The 24,472-nt window shown below is 45.9% G+C and overlaps 1 protein-coding gene across 2 annotated transcripts in view; it reads right to left on the bottom strand.

Annotated features, from left to right (window-relative positions):
- Nucleotides 1-24,472, bottom strand: part of METTL3 (methyltransferase 3, N6-adenosine-methyltransferase complex catalytic subunit) — a 643,525-nt gene that overhangs the window by 101,748 nt on the left and 517,305 nt on the right. For both annotated transcript variants that reach the window (XM_069633887.1, XM_069633888.1), the window contains 2 exons: nt 7,293-7,358; nt 6,795-6,907 (listed from right to left, as the gene is read on the bottom strand). In XM_069633887.1, coding sequence (XP_069489988.1) covers nt 6,795-6,907; nt 7,293-7,358 — 179 coding nt within the window. The remainder of the gene's footprint in view (nt 1-6,794; nt 6,908-7,292; nt 7,359-24,472) is intronic.

Here is a 24,472-nt window from a genome sequence, read left to right as displayed (position 1 = left end):
ATAGAAATTTGGAGTTTCAGCACAGCAGCAGGGCTTCACCGGGCAAACCAATGGTCCAGGAGTTGCAGCAGGCGTCCTCTTCAAGTTCTTCCTCGGTTCCTTCGTCCAGTGGTCGACTGCTTTCCAAGCCAAAAGCCTCGCCTTTTATTCAGTTCTCTCCCATTCATCCCAGCCTAGCTGTCAGTCACCCAGCAGGGTGACTGTCCTTGCCGGACAGTAAGCCGGCCAATCACCACAGAGCGCATTTGGGTCTCTTAGGAGACTAAGCACAGGGAGTTTCGGGCACCTCCCTCACTTCCTGCCTACCCCAGACACCCTGGAGCCAGAAGTGGGCTTCACTCGTGAATCCCACCAAAGGCAAAGCAAACCATGGGACCAAACCTGGTTTGGCAGGCAGAGTAAATCTCAAGGAGGACCTTTCCACAAAGAAATGGTGAAAAAAGAAGACAGGGCAATTTTGACAAAAATGGCACATTTGGGTGCTTTACTGCAGCTGCGAATGCAGCCCACGGTAAAAGCACACCATGGTAGTTCAAACAAAACCACTGAAGGGTAACATAGAAAACGTTACATGAGAAGCTAGACAAAGAGGATACCAGGTAACCCCTCCAGCACCCTATTGTAAGGTAGTGTGTGCTGGGTCTAGAAAGTTACTAATGTAAATAAAGTTAATTTCACTTTACTGCTCTGGGAAACGGTAGTTTATCCCACAGAAGGTATTTAAACATTTGGGAAATCGGAAAGACTTCCCTGTGCCACTGCACTGAGGGTGCTGTGTGACACAATGTAAAAGATGATGCCTATGGAGTTTGTCAGGCCCCATAACCAAAAGAAACACAAAGCTCAGAAATCAGATTAAAATATATGAGAGAGTGGGAAAAGGGGTCTCACTCTCTCCAGGTAAAAAGAAAAATCAAGTCCTCAAAATCCAGCAAAGTGGCTGGGGGTCTCTAAGGTGGAGGGAATTAGGGAGAATTCTTAGAAATGTGCTAACAGTGTTACAAGTCAAAAGACATACCAGAAAATGTGTTGATTTAACTTTCGCCATTAGGGAGTGAAATGTGGAAAGTTGTGAACAAGCCTTCCCAAAAATGTATGACTAGTAGGAGCTTCATCCTGGCAGTCCAGTATACCAGGAATGAGACAATTAGTCATTAGTCTTGGCAGGCGAGAGGACTAGGAAGAAGTTGAAGTACTGTAAATCTTGTTGAAGGTTGTGGTTAAAGTAGAAGGTGGAAAATAATTGAAATTCCAAAGTGTTTTGATGAACCGTTGCATAACCATCCTGACTAAGTTAGACCCTTTGAATGATCTATCCTGATTAAGGTGCTGTTTTTGAAGCAATGCAAAGTGGTGAAAACTGATCTGATCTCCTTAGAAAGGAATCTGTTAGTCATTGACTTTTCAATTTGATATATGAAGAAAGACTTTTTGATTTGTCAAGTGGAAATCATAACAATTGTATTACGAATGAGAAACCTTGTGGACATAAAGACGTCACCTTGCCAAGTGAAGGACGTATTGGATACAAAAAGCTGTATATTCCACCTGGAATGGAACTCGAGGGAAAATAACTTTTCTGAAATTGAACTTTAACTGAATTGATCTAGGAGAAGGGGATCCAACACAGATCATAAGAACTCTTGTTTGCTTTATATTTGCATGTATGTTGAAGTTGCCAAACAATCCCAGTGTGATTTTGTTGTATGTATTAGTGTGAGGGACAGATATTTTCCACACTAGGTCATTTTCCTTTAGTATTAGTTTGACAGGCAGGGAAATCCTTGTTAGATTGGGGAAAGATAGGCGTTTATCACACCTTTTATTATTTAATAAATGGCATCTTGTGATAAAACTTCACCCACGTATCCACCTCCCATGTCAGTCTCCTCTCACCCAGACAGGCGAGGAAGGGCGGACCTTTGCAGGTTCCCTCTGTTCGAAGAAGCAGGAGCCTGGAACAGGAGATGCCTTGTGTGTGCAAAGCTTGCAGGAATCACTCAGGGTGCCTTCTCTCAGCAGCAGCAGCATGAAATTCTGACTGTTGATAGGGTAATGGTGTGGGTCTGATGTTTTATGCACATTCAGACCTATACAGGAGCAAAGAGGGCTCTCCCTGACCTTCAATCACACACCATAACCCATCGAGTTTGGGTTTGGCACTGCTTTCCAATCAGTGGAAACCACCCCACATTCAAACATTTGCGGGGAAAACCCCACCACACAGCCAGGAAGTGTCTTGAGCCCCGAGTACACATATCCGGTAAAAACCAGTACATATTGGACATGGGCTATTGTGCTCTTCCAAGATGGGAATGCACACAGCCCATGCCCAAATATGGCTACACCCTCTCCCCCACTGCAAACACCATACTAGTAAGGTGGAAGTCCCTCGAGACATCGACGAGGAACAGGAAGGGGACAAAACTCAATCGTACCCCTTCCAGGGTGTAAGCAAACACCCACGTGGTAAGATGGCTGGTTAGCCAATTTATACAAGGGGTTAAAGAACCATCCCTTTTTCTTCCACCTATCCGTTGAGGAAGGTCATCCTGAGATATGTACGGCACCATTATGTGCCTTCTGTGCTCCCCAAGGGTGCACCTTAGAAAAAATAATAAAAATAAAGAAATTCTGTATTTTTTCATTATTTAAGTGTCGATAAGAATGTTTTCGTTATAACAATTTTTGTTAATACATGGAACCAAACCAACAGCTACCAGGAGCTACTTTTGGCTCCTACGGCCAACTGATGCCTTTCAAACATGTAAATGTGACCATGAGTATTTGAGAAAGTTATTAAAGAAGAATTAGAACACATCTAATACACATTTAAGTACAATGGTTCATGCAAAATGGACAAAAGGTTAAAGGAGCATCTCTGGTAACTGCTGGTCCCCCCCACGGTAGCTCTTGGTTTTAGTTCCTGGGTGTCCGTCTGCTCATTGAATCTCAATTTCGAACCCTGTCCCAGGGTGTATTTGTTGATTTAAAAAATAAAGTTAAAGGTTGTAAAGGACCGTCAAGAGAAGGTTGGGCTTGTGGAGCCAGGAGAAGGGAGTAATTTATCCTGGCATTATCTCTTCAAGAAGAAGAAATTAACTGAAATAAAGATGCTTGGACATTGCCCCTATGGCTGAACCTTGCAGAACCAGGAGAAGGGTGTCATTGTCCTGGTGCTATGTTACTTTCTATTGCTTAGTGGTAGGGCTAGAGTAGAGGAGATATTTGGACGGATATTCATTTGGACTTCCAGCCTGATGACCAACAGCGCAGTTATTCCTTAGTTAGGTTGGGACAATCATCTATAACTAGGGAAAGGTAGGGGTTTTCTTCTTTCTTTAAATAAATTAACAACATCTGTCTCAGACTCCTCACTCCAGCACGCCAGCACAGATAAAATGCATGCACGGAAGTTGTGGTCCCCAGTGAGACTAGGGATTTAGTCTCATTGGGGATAAAAATAGACTCTGCAGAAGTGGCCCAATTGGGTCTCCAGGTTTACTCCAACTTTGTGAAAGGTTGAGCAAAGTGGATAAGAGTTCCCATACCTATTTGAGAAATAGGGAAAAATAATGTGAGGTCACTCAAGACAGAAAATTGACTTACTGTTTTAACAGTGCCCAGGCCTGGGCTTTTAACATGACAAATACATACATTAATGTTAACTAGCTAGGGAAGACAATGCCACAAAGTCTAAAGCTGCATAGCAGTAAACAATAATAGCAATCAAGTGTTACTGCAAGATTTAGTTTTGATGTTTTAAATAGCAATGAATTCCAGAAATTCCAGCTTCAGATCACTTGGTAACAGTTGTTATGAATTATCTCATGTGACGAATCTGAGGCGGTCATCCCTTCTCCCCTATGGTGATACTTTTCACATGGAGCCAGGGCGGTGCGTCCACAGTACAATAGCCCCCCTGGGAGGGTGGGGGGGGTTCGGAGATACACAGAGGGAGGATCAAAGCCCACTATGGGATTGCGGACAACTATTTTCAGGCAACGCAGTATGCCCCCGCCTATAATGCACCCAACCCCTTCTCTACTATCTTCTACTCCTTCCCCCTCTCTAGATAAAGCCAATGTGCTCTGTTGTCAAGTCAGTCACATTATACTTGACAAAACTGAAATGCAACAGAATACCAAATGCCTTACATCAGATTTTAAACTAAGTACTATGAAGAAAAAGATGACCTGGAGTCCGACATACACTCCGGAAAAAGCAGATTGAGCGGTTTAGCTTCTCATGAGATCCCCTTTGCCTGAACTAATACAAACCAGCACAGGAGTGGAAAAGGAGTTCAGCTGGAAGACAGAGAGAGCATCCAAGGAGATATTGCGGGAGTCCTGCACTGGACTGGCTGTCAAAAGCCAAAGGGGAAGAAGCCATGAAGAGAAGTAGAACCCGAACGTGGTCCAAGCTGGAAGGACTGCTTGGGCTGCTGCCAATATGTACCTCCGGGCACCCCAGTCTCTGGTAAAGTGCTTGCAAGGCAGGACGTGCAGCCAGGCAGAGAGAGAGACGCCTGCAGACCCTACCATTCACTGCCTCGAAGAGCAACGCAGCTGTTGGAGAAACACTGGTACCTACTGTGAAGAAGTAAACAGGTATGTGGGGTTACCGAAGAGGCGCTGGGGGTCCGGGGATTCAAGAGGGTGAACATAATTGTAGGAGCAGGAGGGTTGAGGACCCTGAAGGGAAATTGCAAGTCTGGGACCCGCACCAATATGGAAATGAAAGTATAAAAGGGTTGAGGACGCAGAGAAACCCCAAGAGAAAGGAATCATACGTTTGGCAGAAGAGTGAATCAAACAGATGTGATAACGAATTGCGAGTCTGGGACCCGCACCCATGTGAAAGGCAAGAACATAATGTAGTAAAGAATAAGAGGATCTGGACCCCTATCAGAGAAAAGCCCATGCAAGGACAGTAGCCTGGCAAGAAAGTGAACCAAGCTATCTGGCAAGCCTGGGACCCATACCCACATGGGAGAATTGAGAGGGTCAAGGAACTTTGAAGTGATAGAAGGAATCCTACACTTGATATCGAACTGTACCAAGTTGGTAGGATAAAGAAACCTAGTCTTGTGAATCACGCAGTGATAGTTACCTAAGTGGATAAAAGGGGCCCTTAAAGAAGAACACTGAGATAAGTAGTAGTCCAGGGGAAAGGAACCAGACTCTAGCCCTGAAGCTTTACTTTTGTGAACATTATTTCCTCACCTTTGATTACCCAAGAGACTGGGACCTTTTCTGTTAGTTGGAACTACCAAGAACACTAGTTTGAAGAAGAGGTCATCCTTTCACAGTTGGTTTGAGTGATTAGTGTTAGGGCCAGACGTAGGCTTTTGTGACATGCAAGTGACAGACTTTTTCATTTTGGACATTCTGACAATTACACTAGTTTTCTTTGAGGCAGGGAAATCCCTCCTCTTAGCTTTAGGCAGTGCTTTAAGTGGGCCGGGGCCGGGCCCCGGCAGTCTCCAAAAAGTGGGGCTGAGCCGGGGCCCAGCCGGGGCCCCGTCCCACACAACATTGGCGGGATGCATTATCCCGCCGCGGCCACAGCCGCGACGGGAGATGCGCCCGTCATTATGTCAGCCAAGCTGACAGAAGTGCCAGCCAGCCACTGAGACGCTGAGGATGGCGGCACTTCTGTCAGTTACTGTATCTCCCTCTGATGACCCCTCATCAGGGTCATCAGAGGAAGTTACTGTCCCTCTGTTTTCCCTCCTCAGGTCACTAACCCCCGCGGGCTCCGTGATCTAATATGCAGATTAAATCACGGAGCCCGCGGGTTCGCAGAGGGTGAAAGACACCTCGGGCTCAGTGATCTATGTGCTCTGAGCAGATAGATCACAGAGCCCAAGGTGCCTTTCTCCGTCGGCAAAGCTTTATAAAAGATGCCGTGAACTGTGTACGTTTCAAGCCATCTTTTATAAAAGGTAGAAATATTTCTATGTTTATAAAAGACGGCTTGAAACGTGCACAATTCAAGGCATCTTTTATAAAGCTTTGTCGACGGACAAAGCCACCTTGCGGTTTGTTTTGTCCGTCATCAACGCTTTATAAAAGATGCCTTGAATTGTTTACGTGTCAAGCCATCTTTTAGAAACATAGAAACGTGTTACAAATATCTATGTTTATAAAAGGTGGCTTGAAAATTACACAAACCATAGTAAGGTATGCACACAAGTGTGCGTAATTTACTATGGTTTGTGCACTTTTCAAGCCACCTTTTATAAACATAGAAATATGTAACATTGCTATGTTTATAAAACATGGCTTGAAAAGTACACACACCATTTTAGTACGCATACAAACATATAAATGCTCACATTTATATATTTGTTTGCGCACCTTACTATGATTTGTGCACTTTTAGGCCACGCCCACAATGAAAGCCACGCCCCCAAATGAGGGCCCCCCCTCAATTTCTTACCCCACATAAAGCACTGGCTTTAGGGATAGATCAGCATTTTCCAAACCCTTTGAGTAATAAAAGTATATAGCCAAAAATAAGCCACCTTTGAGTCCGAGCCTTACTTCTGCACCCTTACATTCATTATTATCTGCATTTGTAGCACTCAATTTAAAACCTCGGTAGAATGAAGGCATGAGTCAGCCCAAATGAGTTTTGAAACCCATTGGCAGCCTAGATTCAAATCTGTATAAGGTGTTTTCCTTTTACCAGCATATACAAAATGCAGACTTATCCCCACTTATAACACATGAGAGCTGTTCACTCGTCACCAAAAAACGATCATCTCTACGCCAATACGAGGCACTCACCAGTTTGGCTGAACATTATGAGGTCGCCCAAAGAGTTCTATCTTTCGGGTCCCGGGGGACAGGCGCTCGATCATTCCATAGATCTCATCTGGTTTGTGACTAGTCGATCGTACCTGGAGAAAAAGAAATATAGACTGCATCACAAACTCTGTGTGAGATCGTTAAAACGTAGGGCTCTACTCTGAAAGCAAATAATTATGAAGTGCGGCAAAGACTTGTGTAGAAGTGCTCTATCTAACGGTGCAGGTGTGTAGAGCCCTTTTGGAAAGCTTGCAGAACCGCTGGCAGTGTGGGAGCAGTAGGCAAAGTGTACAAGGCCTCACTGTGAGAATGCTCGATGTAATAGTGCACGTGTGATGGTTAAGAGGAGATCTGTTTTGAGGGTTGTAGTATTGCTGCTTGAGGCAATGTGATAACAGGTATGGGGACCCAGTTGCGGAGAAATGGGTTTATTAAAAAGGCAGTAGTCAACCTGCAGTGTCAAGACCTTAGACTCACCTCAGCCACTATGACATCACAGTCCAGGCCTCTGTTAAATCCTTGAGGATTTCCTTTCACTCCGACCTGGCCAACAATGAGAGAAAAGTGTGATACTTAATCACTCTGTAGTTATGGGTTGCAGCAACGCTGAGAAGGTACACACAGAGAACAATAGCAGGAAAGTGGCGGTTTACAAACCAGGTAGGTTCCATGCCTGCCTATGAAGTCAACATATTGGACGTAAACACACCTGCGTCGACATGCACAAAATAGAAAATATTCAACTGGCAGAGAATGTCTGGAATACATTCAGAGATATTTAAAACATACCACCTCTGATGCAGTTCACCTAAAAAGGCACTGTTAAAAAATAAAATTAAAAAAAGGAAAGCAGTTTGCACCCTCAATGTGAAGGTGGAAATGGATAATTGACCGTAGCTACCACTGTACATTTTTTTTATGCACACAATTCTAACTTTTCATGCTATACAAGGGTATGGTTGTGAGAGGGAGGAGTCAGAGATGCACACCTTCTCACCCCCTAACCAAGGACCATTTGAAAAAAAACATTGTTCGTTGTACTGAACGGAATCGCTGACACTTCCTTTCAGTACAGTTTTAAAATGTTTTGAAAAAATTGAGGGCGATTTGGAATTTTTGTCTCCACCTTTGTGGTTAAGGTAAAACTTGATGGATTTTCAGCAAAAAGTCTGCCTAAAATACCACCACCACGGGTGGCAGTGTTTAGCTAAACCTTGAATTGGGCGAATTGTAACGTCGGCAGTATTCGACAACTGCCGATTTTACCATTACAGCCCACCTCTGAATGACACCTTCGTTCTTTGCTCACACTGTCCTCAAGAACTGGTCAGCGATTGCTGCATAGCAGGAAGGCCCTGAAAGCATTTCTAAAGGATTGTGGTAACTACGAGTTTTAGAACTGGCATCCATGCATTCCCCATCTCTTTAAATAGAGTTACCAGTAAGGCATAGGTTTTAGTATACGTTTTTCCACCATTATCAGTAAGGGTGGAGAAATGCATTTTGTAATGTTCCTGCCAAAACAGGGTTGTAGTTTTCTTTTCCTGGATGGGAGAAACAAATGGGTTGGACAAATACACGTGTTACATCACAGCCATATCTTTCAGTGTGGAGACAGTTATTGAAGTTGGGAGAGGTCTTGTGGTATGCAGGGTGTAGTGATACGAGTACTTCCTAGAACAAGTGCGAGGGTGAAGTTGCGTTAAGAATGCATAAGCCTAGTGTTTCAGGTACTTGACAAATAAACGCTTTTGGTGTTGCTCATGCAATCATCTCATTTCCTGATACCACTAACACCTGATTTACACCAGACTCCTAACTAAAAGCGGTTTGCTCTGCCATATAAAACAGGAGTGGGGGCGTATGCCTTAAATTCGGAGGGTTATCACAGAAGTGCAGTCCAGCGTTTCCTAGCTCCAGAGCAAGACTGGCCATTTTAATGCAGGAAAGTAGTTGGGGTAAAAGTGTCAGAATAGGTATTGCCGACGAAATGAAAGGACTGGAACAGCATGAGACCAGGCCGGGTATGCAATGTCTAAAGTCAACATGGAGCAAAGTATTGGAACAAGAGTCCCTTGTTCCTCTGGCTTTAGTCGAAGAACTCATGCTCTGGGTTCAGATAAGATGCCAAGTTCTTGGACACGGGGACTGGACTAGCATAGCTGTAGAAAGATTGACCCTGGAAGTAGCAGATAGACCCGACCGAGATAGAGGCACTCAGCATCTAGAGAACAGCACTGAAGGATGGTACCACCCCAATAAGGTACTTGACTAAGATTTACTAACTGCAGGATTATGTACGGATTCTTAGCCGACTAACTAGGACATGCTTATTTTAGGTAGTGTGAGAGCTCAACATGACCTTGAGGTGTCTAGAGCCTGCGATTGGCCCGCAGTGGTTTTTTTTAAAACTGGTTTAGCTCCGTTTAACTCCTGGTGCACGTGCACTTGGAAAACTGCTGCATTGCCACTACTTAAGGATTCTTGACTTGGCTTTGGGTTGACTAGGGGGCTCTCATGCATCTGAGCATTTGGTTACCCTAAAGCCCACCCTTAGAGTAGTTTGTGATTTTGGAGGTTAATAAGGAGCAGGAAGCTATCTTCTTTGCTAAAGGGGGAAGTGAAACAGAATTATGACCTACATTCTGGGGCTGAACGACAAAGTGTATGTCTGGCCAGAAACCGCCATCATTTCCCGTTTCCCCAACTAGTTTGCCAATGTTTTTTCCCGGATGAATCCTAATGCAAGGCCTCACTGGGGATACAATTCTGATGTGCTCCCTTATGAACCCTGTGTCTTTCAGGTTTAGCATGTCACAAATGCACTGTGTTCCCTTTGCAGGGTAATTCAGACATTTATTTGTGTGGGTTTCACTGGTTGGTGGAAGACCTTTACCTATTGTGAATGGTTGGAACAAGATTCCAGACGAATGCCCTATTATTAAAGTACAGTACATAGTCACAAAACTAAACTTTGTTCCTGTGAATGGATGTTTCGTGTATGGTTATGGCTTCTTCCTGCCTCAGAAGAGTGAGGGTTTTAAGAGCCGAGATGTCGCCATACTGGAATCTGATTGAGAGAAAGCTACATTGTTGGCAGGTTTTTAAGGAACCATTACTGGTGTAGTGTTTTGGGAAGCTAATCTTAGTGGACCTGCAAAAGTTTCAGACAAAAGTTTGAATTAACTATCACTTGATAAAAAGAACAAGCAGTTAGGCTGAGACCCAGGAGGTCAGGGGTTAGGTGATAAGTACAGTTAAACCCAATAGCTTAGACAAGCAATAAGAGGGCCACACAGGTAAGTACAAAAATACTTTTAGCAAAACATATACATGAAGTAAAAGCTAGTAAACGGTATGTAAAACATATTTACACATATAGACAACGCAATTTGGTGCCCATATTGAAGTAAACACCACACAAGAAGTCACAGTTTAAGTAGCAGCACTGACAACAACCTAAAATGGGAGGAAAAAGGTGTCGCACATTATCATTCATCTCATTCTTCAGCTTTCACCATCACCTCTTTCCTGACAAAAATCTAATATTTTCTCCCGTCCCTCCCACACCCCTGTGGTACCCGGACAGAGTGGCACCACTTTTGGAGGCTTCTGTGGAGAAGCCCGCCAAAAAGTGGAACAAAAGGCTCGACTTGGGTTGAGTCACAGAAGCGAACACAAAAGCCATTTTGGAACCAAGTTTCGGCAAAAAATACCAACCGGTGAATTTATATTAATTTAATAAACCGGCGGTATGTTCGAGGCTATTTTAAAAAGTAGTAGCCTCGAACAATTGGAAATCCCATAGGAATATATTCGCGGTCGAATATAAAAAGTAGTATCCACTGCCACCAGCCAAAACTCGGTCGGGGGGACTGGACAGTGCCCCCTCAAACAACAGACCCCGGGGCAATCGAATTGCCCCGACCAGTACGTCCACAATATGATGGTTTGAATTGGTTTTGTTCAAAATATGAGACTAGTAAAGCCAATGGTGACTTAACATGCCCTGGGAGACAGTAGTCAGTCCAAGGGTATGGAGTCTATGTTTGGGAGTCGCTACGACACCCCTGGGTTACTGCACGGAGGGTGCTGTGTAGCCCACATATTAAAAACATATGAAACCCTATGGGGAAAAGGACCCCCATAGCCCTCAGAATATATACAAAGTCAAAGGAACACCTCAAATCATGTATAAGAGTGGGAGGAAAAGAGTCTCACTCTTAGCAGGAGAAAAAATAAACCCCAAAAAATCCAGCAAAGCTGCTGGGGGACTCACTAGGTTTGGGAAATTAGCCTTTACAGAGAATTCTCCCTAACACGAGGTATACCCCATCCAATACCTTGTGTATTCCAGGGTCGGTAGCAGATTTAACCATGGATACAAGATAAAGCACCTCTGTTTTGAATCACACATTTTTTGTTAGATAGCTACACAGTCTCAGCGGTAAAAACTCGCTGCAACCTGAATTCTTGATAACGTTTTTTTGTTACAAGGTTATCAGCAGTCCTTATGCATTCCCACTTAAGTGACTTTATCTAAATATCATGGATGAAATGACCAGGACTAGCCATATCCAGCATCTCTAGTCCAATATTTGATAAATGACCTGGACCACAGCTGCTAGATCGAGTTGTACCAAATTTCTCAGTCGGAAGCAATTAATCTATCTGCTCACTTTGTTCGATGTTCATTAACACTCTAAATCAAGCCATTTTCCATCTCCCATGAAGGGACGTAACTTCTAGCTCCAGCCTCAGAGCTTCCACTGGTACTCCCACAGGGAGATAAAGGAAAGATCTTAGTATTATCCCTTCTAGGATGTCGAAACATCTCACCTGCTTTTCCGTAAGGCTTTCAGTCCCGTACAGTATACATGGTACAACTGACTTCAGGTAGACCTCTAGGAGGGCCTCTACAGATCCACAACACACTCAGTTTTGTACCCTTTCAGTACTTGCCATCTATGAGTGGCTTTCAATGTTATACAAGTCTCGGAACACTATGGAAGGGTAGTCCCAGATAGAAGTAGTTATCCACTACTTACAATTTTAAACCACCAATGTGCCATCCATACCCAGAAGCATGATGGCCTTTACCCTTCAGTTGTAGAACCTTGGTTTTATTCTGATTAGTCCTTAATTGATTTACCTCTGCGTATTGTGCCAGCGTGTCCATGGATCGCTGCAGACCCACCGGTGTTCAGTCCTGCGTCTGCGTAGGCAATCCGCAACACCACAATTGCGCCAATTCACGGGTGGAAGCTGCCACATCCAGTTAACGCTGCACCCATGTCTGCAACATAGAGGTTAAACAAGAGGGGTGCCAAAACGCACCCTCAACATCCATGGCGGCCTCGGCCTGCATGGCGTGGTGGGCCCATCATTTATTTTTACTATCCTTTAGTGTCCTGGGTCGAAACAGTCTGCAGCACTGTTTTTAGAAATGGTCCCAAGGAAGGTAGAGATTACACACCCTGTGCGAGTCCTTCCAGGGAATCTTTCTGTTACAGGAAGGACACAATTTAGATGGCGCGTTTTCCATCATATGGAAAGATGGCAGCTCCGCAATGTAAAAGTAAGAATATGGAAATAGGCATTCTCTAAATGAAATGAATTATGACCTCCCCCACTCTCCCTACTGTGCACGGCTGAGGTCCACTGGGGCCTAGGTAGGCCGCAGACTAAATTTGTTGAGACGGGTGAGTAGTTGTCGTCGAGGAATGGCCTTCTCCTCGAAAGCCATTGGTGGAGATATTGTGGTGTATAGCTTTCGAAAGGATTGAAAAAACGTCTAAATTTAAACTTTGTATAGGTAAAGGTGTTAGCCAGAAGAAGGAACTCTGCAACTTGCATTCTGACTATGATGGCAGAAAAAACTATCTGAGGGACCTCGACGCGTGAAGCACCAAGGGGTACAGTAGATGTCACACTAGGGATGGTATTGCTGGAATGCCCTGTCGACGTCCCTTTTCCGAGTTTCGAAAACAAAAAATGTAATACTCGACAGCCTACCCACAGCATGTGATCTAAGCCACAAATATATATTACGGGGCCTGTGGTAGCGGCCCTGTAGTTATGGTTAAGTTGCTCAACCCATAAGAAGAGCACTTTTTCTGTAGCTTGTACCTTTGCCTCTGGACAAACCCTCAAGAAACTTTGCAAAAAAAAGTATAGGGCCCCATCAGATTGATTCTTTGAAGTTTGATGAGGTTTCATTAAGGTGGGGGGGGCGTTGTGCTGTGGGGGTAAGTTTGTTTTTTCCCCATAGATGCAATGGGAAAAAGATTTTGCTCACGCCTTCAGCCCAAACAGCTGGACGGATTTTCACCAACTTTGCGGCAGGGACAGCGGCTTGGTTCTGAAAGAATGTTTTTGTAAATTTGGTGTAAATCCATCCATTATTTTCTTTTTAAAACGACCGAAAGGTAGGTAAAAAAAAGGGATATCTGGGTCCGGTCCATGGACTCACTTCCCTGTTCAGTCTGCGTCTGGGCCTACCATTGGTCCAGGGGCAGACATGAGGTCCGCAGACACGCCCGCTGATTGGAGGGTAAAAAGTGAGGTTCGTCATATTTTTGGAAACGCCCGCCATGTTGGATCCGCGGTCAGCCGCCGGAGTTCGCGGACCGCGCACTGGGGAAAAAGTCTGGAAAGCACATTTTGGGTTATTTGGTGGTGGAGAGGATGGGAAGGGTGGGGAGTGGGGTAAAAAAAAGACATGGGGCTATTTTTGTAGGTTGAAAAAGGTCGGGCAGGTGTCACAGCGGTCCGTGGACATCGAAGTAGTTTGCGGACAGCGCTGTGAACGGTCAGCTTGGGAAAGACATTTAGAGTTATTTGATGGCTGAAAGAGGGTGTAGAAATGGTAGGATAGTGGAATTAAGGTGATGTGGAGCTGTTTTTATAGGGGAAAAAAGGGTTTGGAAATGCTGCAGAGCCTGCAGTCAATTTCAGTGCCCGCAGAGATCATTTCGATTGCAGGGGGTCATCAGGGTGGGTTTTATTAGCTGATGGTGTATGGTATGTAAATTGTAGGTGGTTGAGGCCAGTGGCCAGATTCTGGGGGTACGGGGCAGACCATGGCCCCAAGAAAAAGTCCACTGGCCACAACCACCACAGTAGTAATAGGTCTATAGTAATTATAGGTAATGTAGTGGGAGTAGAAAATGTTTGTGTAATATGAAGGAATGATGTAATATGGTACTTATTGTAGAACAATTGAGGATAGTGCTCATAGAATAGGTATTTGATGTAAGTAACTATGGTTACTTCGTTTTATAGCGCTATGAAGCTGGAATCTCTGGTTTATATTCTGTGGGAAAAAACAGTAACATTTGTTAAGCAGGATAGTTTAAAAGCTTTAGTTGTATGCAATTTTACATATACATTTGTGTAGACCCTCATACAGTACATTCCAAGTACTATGTTTGGTACAAGATTAGTGTACGACACACTGCTGTTATCTTGACATTAACCATTGGGGGGGAAAAAATCCATACTGGATTAAAAAAAGCTATTCTAGTTCTGTGAGTGTAATGGTGATGGTATGTTTGTTTGAAGTATGCTGGGATTAAAGGAATGCATGAAGTAATTAGATACCTGTTGGCATATTTCTACTACATCAGAGGTTATGATATGATGGGTTATTTATAAAACGCTTAATATCCAGAGGTTTCTAAGCGTGGACCTGGGGATCGAACCTGTGTTGCTCTGTGTTGTCTTGCTCCCAAGGCGAGCACGTTGCCCCTGAGCTATCCTTCCGAGACCAGGTTAGAAGATGTTTTGTCATATAAGAATTGAGATGGAGTATTTGAATTTGGAATGAAGTGTATTTTTCAAGTAGTTAGATAGCCGTTGGCGTAGTCTGTTAATTGTGCTATAGGTTAGTGACTATTGATATTGATATTTTATTTCTATCGCGCTCGTACACAAGTGACTACATTTGGGTTGAAGGAATATTAATTAGGCATTTGTTAAATTTGCTGGTAACCTATGTTTTGGAGCAACAGAGGTATTAAATTCAAACCAACCACTTATTTTCTTGACATATGCAGTTTAGTGCCCTGAACTGGTTGTGACACCAGTGTGGTATAGTATACCTACTGTTGTGAAGGTGTTCCTTCCAAGAGATACTTGGCCAAGTGTGAAGCCTATAATCGTACAGTTATTATTGGTAACATCTGCATTGCACCTTAGAAGCATTAGTATGACATATTGGCCATGTGAGTTTATTTGTATGATGGAACGATTGTCTGAACTGCAAAAAGGCATAATATGCCAGGATTAGCATTCTGCAGAAGCTGGTGAAATGGAATGGTTCCAGAATTTGGTATGGACACATACAAATCGTTCATTAGGGATATGGTCTTGTGAAACATGGTTGCAGAGTGCATATATGTTTCCACATGTATGAAATTCCAGAAGATTTCATTTATATTGATGTTTTTGGTTTCCAGTACTTGTAGCAAGTACATTAGGAATTCTTGTGGATCTTCCTGTGCGTTTATGGTAAATGTTACCATTCATTCTCAGTAGTCCAATTCTTGTCTTATACCTGAGACATTAAGTGTTGTCAGGATTATTTGTGGCATTTCTATGAAGGACAAGCATTTGCAAACACAACTGGTCCCAGCAGTTTAAGTAAATGTTGTGAACAATTGGTGGCAATTGAACGAGAACATTCATCGTCACATTAGCAATACAATTCTCCACTTGTGTTGCTGAATTTAAATGGACCAGAGAGTTCCGTTTGTGAATCATTTGTTGGGCCTGCAGACCTTTCTGGAGAAGAGGCATTTGTGTCTTTCTTTTCTGATGGACGTGCAGTTGACTTTGTAATAAAAAGTTTTGTGGTTGTATTGTTTGATGCTGAAGGAGTGTGGTTGTATTGTTTGATACTGAAGGAGTTGCTTGTTTTTTTAGCAGTATTGTTGGGAGATCTGCTATAGCTTCTGTTTGTATTACTTGTCTTTTTTAAAGGTTTCTTTTTTTGAGGTACATGGTACATATCTAGATGAGGGGCTTATAGTGCCAGTAGCCTGTTGAATTTCAGGATACAATGAATGTCAGCGTTGACTTTGCTTGCATCAAAGTTAACTAGAAATAGTCCATTGCGTGTACGCAGACATGAAAGTGCTATATAACTCATTCCTTCTTTAAAGACTGCTTCCAATGCTTGATCTAGGGTTAGACCTTGTGATTTGTGAATAGTGCCACCACATGCAAAAGATAGAGAAAACTGCCCTTTGCGTACATACATGTCTTTGAAAAGAAGTATAAGTGCTATTGCCCGGACACTTTTTTTTTCAACTTCTGCAAGTTTGTCAAAGTGGATGTTGACAAACTGAATGTTGTTGTCATGTGGATATGTCTGGAAGCCAAAAACTGGACCAATTGCTCCATTCACTAAACCATGTTCTAAGTCAACGTTCCGTTCTAGAATTACTCTGCAGTTTACACACAGGCAATATTTTCTCCAATCCATTTGTGTTGGAGATACATTTATTTATTTATTTAACTTTTGTTTATTGGCAGGAAGTTGAGACAAGTACAGCAGAGAAACCGACAATACGCTAGTACAAATAGGCATTGCATCATAACCATTACAAACAACTTGGATTGGAGAGGAATGACATCATGGAAGACAAAAAGAAACAGAGGGAACCACAGATTACACATTACTTATGGTGAGTCAAGTTGGGCCGGCGAAGTGGTGGAGCCCCAATCGGCTCCATCTCTATTGTGCAGATAGCTACAGAATTCCGACCACACATTTTTGGGGCGAGATGCTATGGGCAAGGATCCTATATATTCTTCTTCACACGTTTGCACCCAGGTGAGGGCTTTCAACCACATCGTGACAGTGGGGGGAGAGCGACGCTTCCAGCATAGTAATATGCATCTTTTGGCCACAATAGCGCTCACATTTAAGAATTTTGACATTTTCCTTTCCCTCTCCCCCACCCAGACGCCGAACAGCAAGGCCAGTGGGTCTAGATCTAATGGGGACCCAATTATCTCCGAGAGCGCTTTTGTCACTTCCGTCCAAAACGTATTTAGCACAGTGCAGGACCAAAACATGTGTATGTGATCGGCCTCACCACGCTTACACTTTGGGCGCACGTGTGTCAGAGTACGTGTGAATTTTGCAACTCTGTGCGGTGGGTAGTATAGTCTGTTGATGAGCTTGTATTGTATGCAATGGAATCTGGCATTAAGGGAGACTTTGCGAGTGTGAGCGCACATTTTGTTCCAGATTTCATCAGTAATATCTATTTCCAGTTCCCTGGCCCATGCCTCACGTGGTTTGGAGGATATATCCGCTAATTTACTCAGCTGCATTTTATATAGGGAGGACACTATGCCCCTACTGCCCGAGGAGTTTGCTATGAATTGGCGCTCAGGTTAGTCTGGAGGTTCATCTGGGAACGAGGGCCAGATCGCCCGCACCGCCGCTCTCAGCCTGCCGTATTGTAGCAGTTCGAGCACACAGTTGTAATGTCCAGGCCGCCAGGTTTGAGGGGTGATAAACGTACCCTCAGGGTACAGGTCGGTCAGGGCTCGGTAGCCCAGGCTTTCCCAGTGTTGCGTGAACTGTAGGTTGTATGTAGGGGAGAGTGCAGGGAACTGCCAAATGGGAAGCCACTTGTAGTATGAGCATTTCTCTTGTTCAGAATACAGGATATTTTTCCATGCTCTGATCGTAGTGGCCACCGGATCCGACGGGGCGTCAGTTTGGAATGTACGGTGTAGTGGTAAGGTCATGATATTGGTATTTTCCCCAGCTAGTTTCTCTATTTTAACATGTGCGGGCGGGTTCATGTGTGTGTACCAGTGGGTGGCATGTTGGGCCTGTGACGCGTTCCAGTACAGTGTTAGATCTGGGGCACCAAACCCCCCCCCCTTCTCATAGGGTAAAGTCATATGTTGCCACTTCTTACGGACCGCACTGGAATGCCAGAGAAACTGGGCACACGCCAGATGTAGCCTATTGAAGTATTGCCTCCCGGGCCACACCGGTACATTAGCAAAGATATAAAGGAGCTTGGGGACCGCGATCATTTTTATTAGGGAGAGTCTGCCCGCAAGGGACAGTGGGAGATTACGCCATCTAAGCATCTTGGATACAATAAATTGTGCCGTTGTCTCGTAATTGTCCGCCAGCAAGGAAACTTTGATGAGACACCCGTATCCCAAGATACCGAATTCCACCCGGGGACCATTGCAGGGGGAATTCACATGCCGGTTGTTGGGTTGCTGCGGTGAGGGGGAAAATTTCTGATTTAGAGTAGTTAATGGTGAAGCCAGAAAAGGTGCCTATTTTGGTTATATCTCGGATGATCGGGTCAAGGTATGAGGAGGGGTTTCTGACATACAGAAGTACGTCATCCGCGTATAGCGAGATGATCTCCGCCGTGTCCCGTAGTCGAATGCCTTTGTGGGTGTGTCGATCTCTGACATAGTCGGCCATGGGCTCAATGGCGAGCGCAAAAAGGATGGGGGAGAATGGACATCTGACGGGTTCCTCTGTGCAGCGCAAAGGGGGAGGAGGAAACAGTTGACCAGCACCCTGGCCATAGGTCCTGTATATAGCAGTTTTATATATGAGATCATGTTTGCTCCTACTCCCATTTTCCCCAACACGGCCCATAAATATTGCCATACCACCATGTCAAATGCCTTTTGGGCGTCTAGCGTGACCGCAACTGCGTCAGCCTTAGGGTCAATCCTGGACAGTACGCTAAATAGGCGGCGGATGTTAAGTGCCGTAGAGCGACCAGGGATGAATCCACTTTGGTCAGCATGAACCATATGGGGCATAAATGGTAGGAACCTATTGGCGATTATCTTGGCAAAGATTTGTCTGAATTGATGAGCGTCTGGGGGTTTCCCTGGTTTGGGGAGGACTGTTATTATTGCTTCTCTTAAGTAGGGGGGAGGGTGTTCATTCGGAGTGATTCGGTCCAGACACCAAGCAGTACGGGTGCCAGGATGGCAACATACTCCTGGTAAAACTCAGACGTGAGCCCATCGGGGCCCGGAGCCTTGTTTTTAGGTAGATCTGAAATTACCTGAACTATTTCCTCCAGGGAGAAAGGGGCATCGAGCTGCTCCTTGGTGTTCTGGGAGATAAGGGTCATAGGGATGGATTCCAGTAGGTCATCTAGGTCGTGGGCCGTGTGCTCGGGCTGGAGACCATATAGGTTGGTATAAAAGCTGGTGAAGGTGTCCAGGATGTTTTGGTCCAACCAATGTCTTAGTACCTTTTCATCAATGATGCTGTCGATATGAGTCCTCCCTCCCTCCGCACGTACCAATCTGGCCAGGGTTCTGCTCTGTCTGTCCCCCTCCCCATACTTTCGGGCAGCCATGGGACGGGCATGATATCGCACCTCACTTAGCGCGTGTGACTCAAATTGTTCAAGTTCAGCTCTAATTTTAGCAAAGGTTTCTGGGGCGGGTGTCGATACATACTCCTGTTCCAGGGTTTTGAGCCTGGATTCGGAGCCATTTAAGGCCTGCCTAATGGCTTTGAGGACCCCGGCCTCTCAGGAGATACACATCCTCTGATGTATACTTTAAATGTCTCCCAGCGGGTCCCTTCGGGAGTGTTGGACATGTTGTTATTTGCAAAAAATGTGTTTATGTCCGAAAGGATCTCGGCTTTAAAGACAATATCAGATAGGACGTTGGATTTGAAGCACCAGGCGGGTCGAGCAGCAAGTGTACTACCCAGCTGAATCTGCAGCAGCACGGGAGAGTGGTCCGAAATAGTGCACGGGAGGTCCCGACCTCCGAATCCCTGCCCACCAGGTTATCAGACAGGAGGAACATATCTATTCTTGAGGAACTGTCGTGTACCGTTGAGTAGAAAGTATAGTCCCTTTCTTGGGGATGGAGCGTTCTCCACACATCATGTAGATTCAGGGAGCGCATGTGTATGGAGTTGTTTGGCAGCCCGAGATGTGGTCTTGCGGGGTAGTGGTTGTTCTATTCAAGACATTATTCAGTATAAGATTCATGTCGCCCCCCCATATAATGGGGACTTCAACATATTTCATGAGGATAGCGGACATTGCGTCCATAAATTCGGGGGAGTCAGTGTTGGGCGCGTATGAGTTAACAAGCAAGCACTCTTCGTTGGCTAGGGTACAATGTAGAATCACATATCTTCCATCTGTGTCAACGTGAGACGTGTGGAGGGTGAATTTCACTGACTTGTGGATGAGAGTAAGGACCCCCCTGGCTTGTGTGGAGTATTGGGTATAGTATCTGTTGGGGCCCCATGACTGTGCAAGGTTAGATGATAAGTGTTTCATAGCGTGTGTCTCCTGGAGTAGGAGTACCTTGATACCATGCCTTTGTGCATATGCAGTGATCTTACGTGCCTTCGTGAAGTTGGTCAACCCACGATCATTCCATGTCAGCATTCTAGTAGCCATGCAGATAGCTCATGCGACATCCCCATCGTAGAATCTGCCTCTGAACAACGCAATGTATGCTGTAGTGGCGTCGCAACACCTCTCTCTGAAGCCTGTCACAATAATCCGGCCATTTTGTATATAACATTCCCCAACTTCCCCACCCCCACTGCCCGGAAAACACTGGGGGTGCCATGGTACCCACCCTCGGAATAAACCAAAGCGTGCCATCCCAAACTCGGCACCACTTGGGTAAAGGCCCAACCGGGGCCTGAACATAAACACTTCAATTTATACGTCCTTGCAGCTGCAGCGGGGGCTGACGCTGCCGTCTGACCCACCTTTGTTGATACATTTTATGACACTGCATCATCAAGCCTTTGAACGGCATATGACACTTAGGTTACAAAGAGAGGCTACAAATGATATAGGGTAGCTAGGTCAAGGCCAATGCTGCCCCAGGCTGGTGTATGATAGAACAATTTAGCTTTAAAAGTTAGGCCCGGAGTGTGGCGGTATATTCTAATGGATTAAGGATGCATCCCCCTCCTGGGGCATCACGCACAATGTGGCGGCGGTAGCCACATCAGGTCCGGAGTGAGGTGGCGGGGGGGAAAGCACATCCGCCTACTGGGGAAGCTGACAGTCTACCGGCCAGAGCCACCGGGATGTGTAGAAGGGGCTTGGGAGTGCTGGTGTCAGTCGTCATCCATCGGGTCCTCCAGGGGATCTGCCAGTGGGATCTGTGCCTCAATAAATTTGACGGCCTCCTCTGGGACCGTGAAAAAGTAGAGCTTATTGCGATGGGTGAACTGTAGATGAGCAGGAAAGAGCATTGTATATTCAATTTTCCTCTCTCAGCATTTTCTTCACCCTCTTGAATCGATGTCTTTCCAACTGGACCCCCACCGAAAAGTCAGGGAAGATACTGATGATCTGTGAATCCAGCCTAAGCTCCCCCTTCTCCCTGGCCAACCGCAGTATGTGGTCTCTGTCCTTGTAGCTGAGTAGTTTTGCAATTATTGGCCTGGGGAAGTCGCCTGGTTTAGGGCGGAGCGCAAGTGAGCGGTGGGCTCTTTCAACTGTGAAGAATGTCGAGGAGATCCTTGATGAGTTTTTCCACTGCGAGCTCCATACGCCCCTTCAGTGCGGATTCGAGACCCCAACTATACGAATGTTATTTCTTCGCGACCTAGATTCAAGGTCGTCGCACTTGGCCTTGACCTGCTTCATGTCACGGACGAGCTCCGAGACTGTGTTTTGTAGGAAATGCACACTGTCTTCATTAGTTCCTGTTCTCTGCTCGACCTCAGCGATCCTGCTCCCGTGCTGGTCAAGTTTAGCCCTTAATGAAGCTACATTCGCGTTGAGGTCATCCAGCTTTTCGTGAAAGGCTGCAAAGTTTTTGGCCATGGATTCCATCATAGCAGCCAAGTCTGGTTGTGGGGGGTCCGGGAGGATCTCGCCCTCCTCCTGCGCTGCCGAGGAGGATGCCTTATCCGCCCTCGCCTTGGCAAACTTGTCCATGGCACCCACCTTGCTAGTGCTTCGCTGGGCATTGCTGCGGAGAGGAGAGATGATTGACTTGGTGTGGATGGCAGTGGCCAAAGGGTGGGTCCCCACAGGAAGGATGGGAGGACAGAGGTTGCTGCTTGTGGGCAAGCCAAAGTCAGTGGGGCTGGTTTGTCACAACAAAATAGGGGGCGGGGGGGCCTATGCAGGGCCCTGACGGGGATGTACAGGGATGAGCGGGTGAGACTGTTCACGGCCACGTGCGGGGAGATATTGGGATGGGTTCTCCACCCCCGCGAACCGCAGTACGCAGTCCCTAGTACTTGAGTATGTGCAGTGCAATCAGGCGGGCCGCTCGAGGTGGCCCAGTGAGTGCCTCTCCACAAGTGTCAATAGAGATGATAAGGGGGCCCACAGTCACTATGGACACAGATCGCCAGAGGGAAGCAGAGCAGGCTTATGTATGGGCAGTCTCTCTTGGGGTGAATCACACACGCTAGGCAAAGTTTCAGTAGTGGGTGGAGGGCCCACCATAGGACAAGTAGCAGCTTACAGCACCCACCTTCCGGCCTTTGGGGCGGCCAAACCCGCGTGCTCCTCGGCGCGGGACTTCCACAGTAGAGGGCGGTGGTATAGCCACTGAGGCCTGCACCAGAGCCAGGGGCTACGGGGCACAGAAGCCGCAGCCAGCCGGGGGATGGTGATGTGATCTACATTGCCACGGGCTGAACAGCAGACGAGTGATCCTCGGTGGGGCGGTGGAGCCAATCTCGTGCAGTGCCGCGGGGGGGCAGCGCCCACATCCCGCGGCCGCCGCAGGCCAAAGATGCAGCCACACAGCCGGCGGGGAAGCAGGTATGCTCACGCGGCGACCCCGCGTACGCTTTCTCCGGTCGACGTGGAAAAGCCGCGCCGCTCCTCAGCGCAGCCCCGGAGGCCCCCGCTCCTCCAGGTAGGGGGGCCGCGCATGTATACAAGTGGGCACTGGGGGGCACAGCACAGTCCAAGGCCGCAGGAACGACCCTGCGCTCCACTCGGGAAGCGGAGCAGCCACCGGCCCAGGCAGAACAGCCGCGGCGAGCAGGCAGACGTAAGCATGCCGCCGGGGCAGGGGATGTTATAGGCCCCACTCAGTCAGGCACCAGCGGGCGAGGAGATCCCGGCAGAGCCGAGGGGCCGTGGGCAGCTGCAGATGACGGCGCCCAGGGTTAGGGCGCGGAGGCAGCAGGCGGCCGATGCTCAGCGGGCGAGGACTGCAACCCAGGGAGGCCGGACGCCGCTGCCGGCCCAGGCACCGAATGCTCAGGATCCTGCCACCGATTCGCCCCCAGACCACGGCCACAGGGTGAGGGGAGCAGCAGCAACAGAAACGTGGCAGTAGTTTTAGGGGGGGAAAGGATTAGCGCTGATACAAAACGGAGTTTGGTGGGCAGGGACGGAGCTCACTGGCTAGGCAGCCATCTTGCTTGGCTGCTCAACAGCACCCCCCGAAGATCCATTTTTCTAAGCTATTTAGTCGTGCTGTTGCTTGCTGACACATAGGAAGTGTCATACCATGCACTTCTAGTTTGTCTGTGGAGCTGGTAAGCAGTATGGGTTGCATTTCCTTTGCTAACATGGTCTCATTGAATTGACTACAGCTTGCAAGGGTTGGCATTAAGGAAATGCATTTTAGATTTTGTTGAGTTAATTGTTCCATGACATCAGGAGCAGATGTGTTTCGTCCATATAGTTCATGAATTAGTCTATTTAAGATAGATTTTTGCATCTTCAGCTAGCAGACCAGTTCTAATGTGGTTTAAAATGTTAGCATAGGTGAGGTCTGCAGACTGACGCATGTTTTGAGTTAGTGCTTTGTAGTGAAAATGTTGCCAGAGATTTACATTTCCAATGCTGCCGAGGATATTGCGGTATTGTTTGCATTCTAATACTTTGAAAATAGGTTGATCTTTCAGTGATGTTAACTGTAGGTGGTCTCTGAGAACAATAACATGTTTTCGTCCAAACAGTTCTTGGTTTTTAGGACTTCTTGCATTCTGAGATTAAAGTCAACATGAGGTTGGAAACCAGGATTACTTCCTCAATCTCTCAGGAGCAGTTTCATTTGTTTTAGAATAATGCGTACTTCAGTAGCAGCTTCTGTTGATAATTTGTTGTATTCTAATTTGTTTTGGTGTTCTACGGGGCAGAGCAGTAGTCTGTGTAAAGTTACAACTCCTATGTTATAGGCAGCTAAACCTATGAGGGCTCTTACTACAGCCGAAATGTTACGTTTTGTAAAAATGTGCAGATTATTTTAATTAAGAATGTTTTACTAGAACCAGCTTCACCACTTACATACAGGAGCAGAGGTTTATCATTTTTACAGCTAGAGGTTTTAGTTTCATGTTTAAAACCATGTTTAATTTCTTGAATGACTTCTAGATAAATGGTGAGTTGTTCATCATTTAACCGTCTTTCGAGTACTGACAAGTCTTCCTCAGATTGTTTATATGATACATGGTATTCTCTACCTCCGTCATGGATAATTCTGCTTCATTTAGAATGAGTGGTTCTCCAAGCAGTTCTTGGCTTCCTGTAAAGGAAGGTAGTGTCTAGTTGAGCTTCAATTCCTTCCTCTTGTTGGTGTTCATTATCCAACATTTGTTTGTATTAATTGACATTCATTATTCTGCTTTCATTTGCTCTGAATGCAGCTTCAAATGAGTCAGTCACCTAATA

This window comes from Ambystoma mexicanum, chromosome 13 (genome assembly GCF_040938575.1).
Source record: "Ambystoma mexicanum isolate Mex_15411 chromosome 13, UKY_AmexF1_1, whole genome shotgun sequence".
Lineage (NCBI taxonomy): Eukaryota > Metazoa > Chordata > Amphibia > Caudata > Ambystomatidae > Ambystoma > Ambystoma mexicanum.
Note: the sequence above shows the minus strand (reverse complement) of the source record. Positions and strands in the feature narration are given on the sequence as shown.